The sequence below is a fragment of the Marmota flaviventris genome, chromosome 17 (genome assembly GCF_047511675.1).
Source record: "Marmota flaviventris isolate mMarFla1 chromosome 17, mMarFla1.hap1, whole genome shotgun sequence".
NCBI lineage: Eukaryota > Metazoa > Chordata > Mammalia > Rodentia > Sciuridae > Marmota > Marmota flaviventris.
The window spans coordinates 59064322-59074595 of NC_092514.1; the positions used below are offsets into that span (position 1 = coordinate 59064322).

Here is a 10274-nt window from a genome sequence, read left to right on the forward strand (position 1 = left end):
CGCACAACAAGAGATTAAAAACACTAAGATAGAATAATCAAATAGTATTCTATAATAAAAGTTATGTAAATGTGGGTCTCTGTCTCTGAAAATAGCTAATTGGACTGTACTCATTCTGCTTGTGACCATGTGAGATGGTAAGATGCCCATGTAATCAGGTGAAGTGGGTGGATGATGTAGGCACTGTGTGGCAGCTTTAGGCTACTATATAAGGGTTACTTGGACAAAAGTGCTGTGATGCCTCTATAGCCTCTCTGATAACCCAGAGAGCTACTGAGTAACTAACAGGCAGTGTACACTACTTGGATATGCTGCACAATGGGATGATTCACATCCTGGGCAAGATGGAGGTGCACAGTATAAGATTTTGTCAGGCTACTCAGAATGGCATGAAATCTAAGATGGATGAATTGCTTATTTCTGGAAATTTCCTTTTAATATTTTTGGAACTTGATTGACTGCAGATCACAGAAAAAAAAATAAGTAGGGGGTCTACTGTATTAGTTTTATAGAACTGACATAAAAAAACCAAACGTGAGGGTGAGGGAGGTAGTTCAGTAGTAGAGCCCTGGCCTGGCATATGCAAGGTCCTCATTCCATCCCCAGCAAATAAGTCAAACAAAACAAGAGAACTGGGGTGTTTAAAGGACTAGGGGCTAAATGTCTGAAATCAAGCTGTTATGCTAGCAGGATTTATTCCTTTGGTGAAGAAGGGGGCAAGGATCTGTTCCAGGCATCTCTTCTGGGCTAGAAGTTCCTCTATGCATACCTGTTTCTGTGTCCGAATTTCACCCTTTTTAAAAGGACACCAGACATATTGGATTAGGGGCAGATGGAGACTCTAGACTCAGATGGAGGGAAGTGTTGACAGGGTCTAGACTTCAAATTAGTGTCCTGAGCCCCAAATCAGGATAAAGTAGCTCCTGAGGGAGTAGGATGAGAGGTTTAAGGTGTTTGTGTGAATTTCTCAGCTATCCTTAGCCCAAGGGCTTCTCCCGGGGTTAGGGGATCCCATGGGTACTGGAATCTGAGGGCAGTCACACCCCAACCTAAACCCTGCTGCTGCCACACAATTTGGAAATAAGACATTGGCCTAAGAGTTGGACCAGGCTCTGGTCAGCAGAAGTGTCCTGGTAATTGGGATAGAGTGTAGCCCCTGGAACCACGTGGACCTGGGTTTAGTCCTGATCCCTCCTGTGGTCTTAGGCAACCTCAACTGCTTCTCCCAGCCTTGGTTTCCTGCCTCCTTCACCAGGTAATAAAGGAGCCTATTAAGATGACCTGTAAGAAAGGTCTTGGGGGATGGTGCTGGCTCACTGGCACCATTGACATTTCTGACAATGTCCTCATCTTTTAAACAAAACAAAACAAAACAATAGCAACCCAACCCCCACCTACTTTCTTGCCTCTGAGCTCCTTGCAGAAACCTCTCTCCTTCCCTTCCTCCTGCTCTGGACCCAGGAATAGATATACCATAAATGACTGATACTTGGCTGGGTAACTGAGAGCAGCAGAGACTGAGGTTAGAGAGCCCCAAAAAGGGGTGATAGAGGACATGGCCAAATTCCTGCCCTGGGAGCCACAACTATGAGGCCTCTTCCCTTTGTTCCTTCACCTGCCTTCATTCGCCCTGAGATCCCTGAGGTGTTCCTCTCCTGGTCTCATCATCACAGCACTCCCTCCGTCCCCCACACTGCTCCTGGGTTATTCTCCCTGCCCAGAGGACATGGGGTTGGGCAGTGGGAAAGGGGGCCACTGGCGCCTTCATCCTGTCTTTGCAGGGGAGTGTTGGGTGGCTTCCCAAGAGGCTCCATGCAAGCTCTGTGGGAACACACACGAAGACAAGCTTTCTCTGTTCTGGACATGACCATGCTATTACAGCCACTGTCCCTTCCTCCTGGATTGTCACAACATCCCTTAGGGGACCTTGTAATTTTTGTTTGCAAAGGAGAAAAATGAAAGCTTGGTTGACATTTGTGGAGAGCTATTATTTCTAACAAAGCTGGTTACATCTGTGACAGGACAGAATTATGAATGGCCCAGTCACCAGAGTCAATCCCCAGATCCACTGGCTTCTGACATGGTGAGTGGCCAGAACAGGTCCCACCAGACTACTGGCCTGAGGGAGCCCAGACCCTTTCAACCAGGGCTGGGGCCCAGCACCCCCTGGTGGTATTCAGCAGTCTCTACCCTTCAAAGGCAATGTCTGGGACCAGCTACCCATTGACTATCCTTGTTTTGTGAAGTGGAAAACCCAGGCCAGAGGAGGGTCCAGGCTTGCTAAGGTGGAAGGACCTCCATATTTGCCTTGTGAAATGTAGGCTATCTGGTTAGGCATCATTGTTCTTCAGGAATCAGAATTGAGAGGAGCCAGTCAGGACACTGATGGTTACTGAGCTTCTTTTTTCCTTCCTATCTTGAGATGATGGATATGATAAGGCACATTTTACCTAGATGAAAATAGAAGCTCAGAGAGGCTAAAGGAATTTTGCAGCCAGGCTCACCCAGCTAGCCAATGGCATGAGGCAGGATTGTGGTCCAGCTGTTCACCTCTAAGTCTATGATGCCAGATCCCTGGGTTTCACCTCCAGTTTTCCCTGGACCTGAACAACTTCTCCCCTCCCCACTCCACCCTGACATTTTTTGGTGTCCTGATCTGGGACAGCAGAATCTCAGAATCTCCTTCTCAGCCCTCAATGTGGACTCAGCCAGTACTTGTCCTTGGCTTGAGCTGGGGAGGGGTCCAAAGTTGGGAAAAGGACACTGAGCAGGAGAAAGACCCAGTGGGGGGATAGGCATCAAAGGCAGAAACTGAGACCTAGGCAGCAAGGAGATCTTGAGAAAGTGCCTTCACCTCTGTGGGTCCCTCCATTTCTCAGACAAAGCAGGACATGATAGCAATACTCTGACAGTTCCAGTTAGAAAACAGGTCAAATTTTGGAGATGGATTTTTTTTTTTTTCAAACCTTGCTTCTCCTCAGACTTTCTGTGTGGTTTGGGGCCAATTACTTAATATCTCAGAGCAGATTTCAGTTTCTGAGTCTGTAATATAGATTGTTGTAGGGATTCAGTTTGGTGACTGAACTGGGAGCACTTTGGACATTTTGAGACTTTCTAAGTGAGGCTGATTTTTAGCACTGCCCTGGGGTGAAACTCTGAGATGGGAGAGGAGATGGGGCTCCAGAAACTGACACCCCACCCCTCATTTCACATCAGTTCTCATTCTGCGGACTATTTGGAGAAACCAAATGGGTTTCTCCACATCTGGGTCCCCACTCCTGTCCACATTGCCTGAGGAGCCCAGGTTCCTTCCCTGTTCTCACTTCATTCTGGCGGCACACTGGAAAGGAGGCCTGAGTTTCCCTCCTTCTTCCCTGCAATTTGGAGCCGTGGCCTCAACCTTGCACCCTGAGGGAAGCTGTTTGATCACTTGGGTTCACTTTGGGGAGGCTGCAGGCAGTGTTCCAAGACCTGGGACATAATCTTTCAGTTGCGCAAGACCCCAAACCTTGTCTTGCCTGAGTCAAGCCTCCTGTGATACCCAAAAGGAAGGGGACATCGGGAATGGGGGCCCACAGGAGACATCCATCATGACCCAGTTTCATCTGTTATGCTGCTAGTCTGGCTCGCAGAATGTTGCCCTGGCCCCCTCCTGTCCCTGGCTCCCTGCTGGCGTTGCAGGTACCAGGGAGACAGTGAGAGGAGGGGGTGAGGGCTGGGGAGTGAGACTGAAAAGAGGCGGGGACTCTGGGGGGCTGAGGACTATAAAGGGGCACAGCTGAGAGCAGGGGGACCCATCCAGCTTGAGGCAGGTGACTGCTTCCATCCAAGGCCCCTTGCTCAGGACTCAGGGTAAGTGGGCTCAGTCTGGCCTGGGCTCTGGGAGGCTCCTTGGGTCTCTGGTCTTGGAAGGAGTTGGTGTTTTCTAGGTGAGGGGGCCTTGAGAGACCTAAGGTACTCCTTGGGTGTGCTCTACATCTGGATAAACCAGCAGAGGAAGTTTAGACCCTGATTTCTGTCCTTTGCCTCACAAATTCATTTCATGTCCCCTTGACTTGTGTGTAAGTTGGAGTCTACTTTCTATAAGCAACCCCCCTTGAGTTCCTATCCCATTTATGCATCCTAAGAGCCACCAGGCTCTGTATATCATGTGTGTCCTCTCTACCCCATTTACCCTCATATCCCCGGGACCTTGTCTGCTAAATTATTTTGCTTTGTTAAGGCCTCTGAGCTCTAGCTACCAAGTTAATCACAGCTGGGGGGAGCAAGTGTCTTTGCTCTCCAGGGCAGTGTCTAGAAAGAGGTCAGTGGTAGGTGCTGGTGACCCATTGTTCTGTCCCTTGTCTCCAAGATTCGCTTTAAGTAATGGGTGATGGCTGGGCAGGCAGGCCCTTCTTCCCATGCATAGCCAGGTCTGCACACTGGCTTCCATTCTGCCTCCATCTCCCTGACCCTTGCTCTGCAGATGGCTGCTGTACACCGCTGCCTCTCCCTGCTGCTCCTGTCCACCTGTGTGGCTCTGTTGCTGCGGCCGCTGCTGGGTGCCTGGGGAGCGCCACTGGAGCCAGTGTACCCCGGGGACAATGCTACGCCAGAGCAGATGGCCCAGTATGCAGCTGAGCTCCGCAGATATATCAACATGCTGACCAGGCCTAGGTGTGTACTAGAGAAAGGGAGAGAGATCCTGGATCTCAGGGCGCTGGCCATAGCCCTATCCCCATTCCCACCCCTGTCCCCAGCCCCCTCCATGCCTGCTCTTGGGAAACAGCATCTCTGTAGAACAGGTTTGAGCCATGTCCAGGGTAGGGTGGTGCCTGAGGGGACGTCTGAGGCGGGTGAGCTGGCACCTGGCATGGTGCTTGCCCCAGCTGCCCCTTCCCTCCCAGGTATGGGAAAAGAGATAAGGAGGACACTCTGGACTTCTTGGAATGGGACTCCCCCCACGCAGCAGCCTCCAGGTAGGATTTGATCCCCTGCCCATCTACTCAGCTCTCTGGGGTAAGTGGAAGTGGGGTGAAAAGGGGCAGGTGAGGGTGATGGTGGGGAAGACGGGGCCCAGAGCAGTCCTCCTAAGGGCACAAGAACTGGCCCCACACCACCAGTTCTGCCCTCTCTTCACAGGGAGCTGAGCCCGATGGACTTGTAATGCCACCTCCTGCCTTCTACAGTTCCAGGGCAGTGCCGACCCAGCTCTCCTCTGCACCCATGGCTCTGGCCACAGATTGCTCCCTGCTCCTACATAGGCTCAATAAAGCAAGTCAATGTCATAGCTTCTTTCTGTGTCTCTGTGGGCCCCTGATGGGGGCAGGGGACAGGTGGAGAGCGGGGAGAAGGGGGAAAGGGGCTGTTGTAATGTCCAGGCCCACTCAGCTCTCTGCTTCACTTCATAGAGGGACAAATTGTGGCCCAGGGCAGGCAGGGACTCCCCTAAGGTCAGTGGCCGTCTTTTTTATTTTTATTTTTTGTACCAGGGATTGAACTCAGGCGCATTTAACCATGGAACCACACCCCCAGCCCCTTTTCCTTTTTTTTTTTTTAATTATAGGTGGACACAATGTCTTTATTTTAATTTATGTGGTGCTGAGGATGGAACCCAGTGCCTCACGCATACTAGGTGAGCTCTCTGCCACTGAGCCACAACTCCAGCAGCCCCCTTTTCATTTTTTAATATATATTTTTATTTAGAGACATGACCTCACTGAGTTGCTTAGGGCCTCACTGAGTTGCTGAGGCTGGCTTTGAACTCGCGATCCCCCTGCCTTAGGCTCCCAAGCTGCTGGGATTATAGGCATGTGACATTGCACCCAGCTGAAGTGGTGTTCTTGAGTGAATCTTCCCATTGCCACAACTCTAGATCTTCCTGATCATCAGCCTGATTGGGAGTAACCCTACTCCCCAAAATGTCCCCCCACAGTATTTTCCTATGATTGTGATGTAGGTGAAGCATTCATACTAAAGAGTCCTGGGGCCAGGGGCAACAGCCCAGAGAAATGGTGCAGTGTTATGACAATCGCCAATTGTGTTGAGTGGTCTCACATCTGCTCTCTGGAAATATGAGGGAAATGGGCTGTCCTGAAAGGTTGTGAACTCCCAGGCACCCAGAGGTATTTAAGCTGTCGCAGGAAGGGAGACTGCAGGAGGGATGTGGCCTCCCAGGGGGGAGGCTGCATTAGTCAAGAATGCTAGTACCTCCATGAGTCCAATCTGGATTCTAAACTCCAGGCCTGGGGCAGAGATGGGGTGGGGACCTGGCTCCTATGGCAGGAGTTTCAGTAGTCCCTAGTGGCCTGTCCCTTGCCCTTCTCAAGTGCCTTGAATAGGTGGGGATGGGCAAGGTGTGTGTGTGTGTGTGTGTGTGTGTGTGTTTGTATGTAAAAATGGGAGTGAACAAGCTTGTCCCTTTCCTGGGAGCTCCTGTGGATAAGGGACAGTCATGGAGACTGGGGAAGAGTGAGAGGCAGAACTTTTCTGGTTCCCAGAATAGCTTCTCCTGCTTCCTCCACATGCTCAGTCTGAAGGGTGGGAGCCTATGGGTTTGGTGGATGAGTGGTGCACTTTCCTGGGCTTAGCACCTTGCACTGATCCTGTGGCCATGACATAATTGTGTTTCTGTCTAGTTGCATAAGTGACCTAGATGTGGAACTGAGCCCTAAAAGGCAAAGAGCTTTTACAGGATGCAGCTGCTGGGCAAAGGCTTGGCCCAGGCTGATTCTTACATCCAAGGGGTGTTTGGATGGAGGACTGCTGTAGGAGAAGACCCCAGCGCAGGGTCTTGCCCCCTCTCTGAAGCCACCTACCTTCCACCAACCTGCCCACAATGCACCCCTGCCAGGAGGGATGTGACCTCCCAGGGAGGAGGATGAAGAAGGCTGAAGTTCCAGTATTTTCTCTCTTAGCTAAGGTTCTGAGTGGGGAGATGTGTACACATTTCCTAGAGGCATACCTGGGTGTGACAGGTGGATTGGTGGGAGGGGCCTCTGCCCTTGCCCAGGCCTTTCTGATGGACACAGCCCACAGACCCAAGACAACTGGGCCATTCTGACATCCAGGTCTCAGGGACAGGCCCTGGCCAGGCTCCTTTCCTTCCCTGCCCTTCTCACTGCTGGGGCTGAGGGTCCAGGAGGCTCTGCTCTGCTCCCTGAGGGTCAAAGGCATCTATGCTTGTTCTTGTGCCAACACTGTCACCCCAGGTTGCCATTCTAAGCTGTCCAGTTCTGGGCAAAAACAGTGTTGGGTCTTGCTGAAGCCCCTGCTTCCTTCCAGGGCTCTCCCTGGGTTTCACCCTGGCAGTGGTGCATTGTGGGCAGGTTGGTGGAAGGTAGGTGGCTTCAGAGAGGGGGCGAGACCCTGCACTGAGGTCTTCTCCCACAGCAGGAACCCCAGTGACCTGGTTTCCCTTTGAAGGTCTTCCCTGCCAGTGCCCAGAGAAGTCACTGAGGAAATACAGATTGTATTTTTTTATTGCTCTCGCTGAGGAGTTGAGGCCCCTCTCACAATGTAAAGTGGTCGGGTGGGCGGTGACATCTGAGCCAGGTGCCTGGAGGTCAAGGCCCATCCTGGAGAAGGAAGTCCCCTGGGCCCTGCTATCTCCCTCCACCCCTGCCCCCAGGAGCTTCCTCTTGCTCTCACCCAAGCTGCCCTTGGTTCCCAGGTCCCCGACGAAGTGCCAGCAGTGCCCCAGCTCCCCTACCTGGGGCCTGGGGACGTGATCGGTGGTCCTACTACCAGGGTGCTCCGCGGCTGGGACTTCGTAGGGCTAGCCGTAAGGAGTTTCGTGGCGTTCGAAGGGGGAGGTTTCGTGGCTTCTGTGAGCTTCTTCAGGTTTTTAAACTTCCCCAAGCTAGGGAACAAATCTTTGCAGAGATCATGGGGCCGCGATGTGCGTGGGGTGCCAGGTGTCTCCCTCCCACGCCGCTTACCTCCCTCCCGCCTCTTCCTCCCGCGGCTTCCTCTGCCCGCCTACCTGTCGTTGAAGATCTTCCCAACGTACTTGTTGAAATTCGCCAACCAGTTGAACGACCTGGGCTCCGGGAGCTCCTGCGGTGCCTGCTCCTTGCCTAGAGCGCCCTCGGGACGTAGCAGCAGCGACAGTAGGCACACCAGCACTACTGCGCACGCCCAACGCTGAGCCTGCAGACCCGGCGAACAGCACCCGGCAGTCACGTGATGGCCCGGAGGGGTTTTGCCCAAGCGCAAGGACCCGAAATTACAGATGCCAGGCGGGATGGGAAAATAGGGGTGCGGGGGCACCCAGACCAAGGGGTGTGTCTGCCTCTGGGACATACACAGGTGTATGTGCGCTTTAAGGGACATCCGGTTGCCCATGGTGAAAGGTGCACATCTGGACGTGAACAATGATGCACACGAAACACCGAGATCAAAATGGACAGGGAGACCCGACCTGAGATGGACACGTGGCGTAGAGCCATCGGTCCCTCCCTCACCTCATTGAGCTTTCTAGCAAACTCCTTGTTCACCCCCTCTCCAGCCTCTCCTGCTTCCTTGCTGTTCCTCAAAAACACGGGACAGACTGCTGCCTGCCTGATGCCTCTTTAACCAGACATCGGTAGGGCCAATTCGGTTGCCTCCTTCAAGCATCAGCTCAAAATTCACCTTCTGAATGGGTTCCACGCTGACACCCCTATTTATAATTGCAACCCAGCTCCTCTTCTCGCTCTGCTTTTCCCTACTTACTATACTCTGTTTGTTATATTTATTGACTGAGTTCCTTCCCAGCCACACCTTCTGCCTCAATGTTAAATGACTTTATAGCTGGCCTTTTACCTGTTTTATCTTATTGATGTAGCTCAGACACATAGAACAGGGCCTGACACTTAGTAGATGCTCAGTATTGCATGTTAAATGATTATCAGTCCCATACAGCAATGCCAACCTGGGAATTCTGCTCCCTACAACCCCACCATGCCTAGAAAATTCTGCATCTATAACACACAAGCGCATATAAAAATTCAGACTGTGATGCCCATAAATATGATACACACCTACAGAGTCCCTGAGCCTTTCAATGCTCAACCAGGAACTCTTCTCATCCCCACCACCCCAAGCAGGGACAGGAAGCCCTAGCAGCTGTCTTAGTAGCCAGAATGTCTTTCCTCCATCATGCCCTTAGGGGGTCTGGGGAGGGGCCTTTGGTTTTAGCTTCCAGCCCCAATCTCCTGGAGGATACAGTTGACAGGGACCCAGACTTGGCCACCAGACATTACCATGATGCTGGGAAGGTGCAGCGACACAGCAAAGGGTCTCTGGCCAGGACCTATGAGGCCCTTTATAGTCCTTTGGATCCATGACCCCATCCTTCTCAGGCTCCACCTCTGGTTTCGCTTCCTGCTCCAGTGTCATGACCTGGGAATTGGGAACAGAGAGAGGGTGGGGGTGGAAGCACATGGGCTGCCAGCTGTCCTGACCAGGGCATAGTCCCTGCCAGGGACCCAAAAGGGTGGGTGGCAGAGGCGAGGAGGCACTAAGGAGTAGGGTAGCTTTTTGTTCCAAGATCACAGATCCTAGGGAGGAACTGTCTCTGGGTTGCGGGTGGGGTGATTGTCATTTTCCCAGAGGCTATTGGGGTTGGAAGGGAGCTGTGCTGTGAAATGAGATGCCCTTCCCATCCCAAAGGACTCCTTTCCCTGCAGGCCCCCATGTGGGACCCCAGAACCCCCTTGCTCCTTCTGGCATGGCCAGTACTGGGGGCAGGGAGTTGCAGTTTCCACCTGGGAGGTGGCAGCCCCACTGCCCAGTCTGGAGATTTCCTCAGCCTGCTCAGCCACATTGGAACCTCTGCTAATGACCTGCTGAGGCTTCTGGAGGGTGGGGGAATCTTGGCTGCTTCAATGATGAACCAAGGCTTTAGGGTACTCAAGCCACAGAGCCCTAGCTCTGTGGCCTGGAATGCTCCCTGCCTTTTTTTTTTTCTTTTGAGAGAGAGAGAGAATTTTTAAATATTTATTTATTTATTTTTTAGTTTTCGGTGAACACAACATCTTTATTTTTATGTGGTGCTGAGGATCGAACCCAGCACCCCATGCATGCCAGGCGAGCACGCTACCGCCTGAGCCACATCCCCAGCCCTGCTCCCTGCCTTTTTAAAAACATTTTTTTAGTTGTCAATGGACTTTAAAATTTTATTTATTTATTTATATGTGGTGCTGAGAATCGAACCCAAAGCCTCAAATATGCTAGTAAGCCCTCTACCACTGAGCCACAACCCCAGCCCTGGAATATCCCTTTTATCTGCATAATATCGTGGCTTTTCTGAG

General features: G+C 51.9%; 1 protein-coding gene across 1 annotated transcript; it reads left to right on the forward strand.

Annotated features, from left to right (window-relative positions):
* Positions 1 to 4465: 4465 nt before the first annotated feature.
* Positions 4466 to 5146, forward strand: Ppy (pancreatic polypeptide). Its single transcript, XM_027947166.2, has 3 exons — positions 4466 to 4656; positions 4887 to 4958; positions 5122 to 5146. The coding sequence occupies exons 1-3, from the start codon at positions 4466 to 4468 to the stop codon at positions 5144 to 5146; spliced, it is 288 nt and encodes a 95-aa protein (XP_027802967.1).
* Positions 5147 to 10274: the final 5128 nt, after the last annotated feature.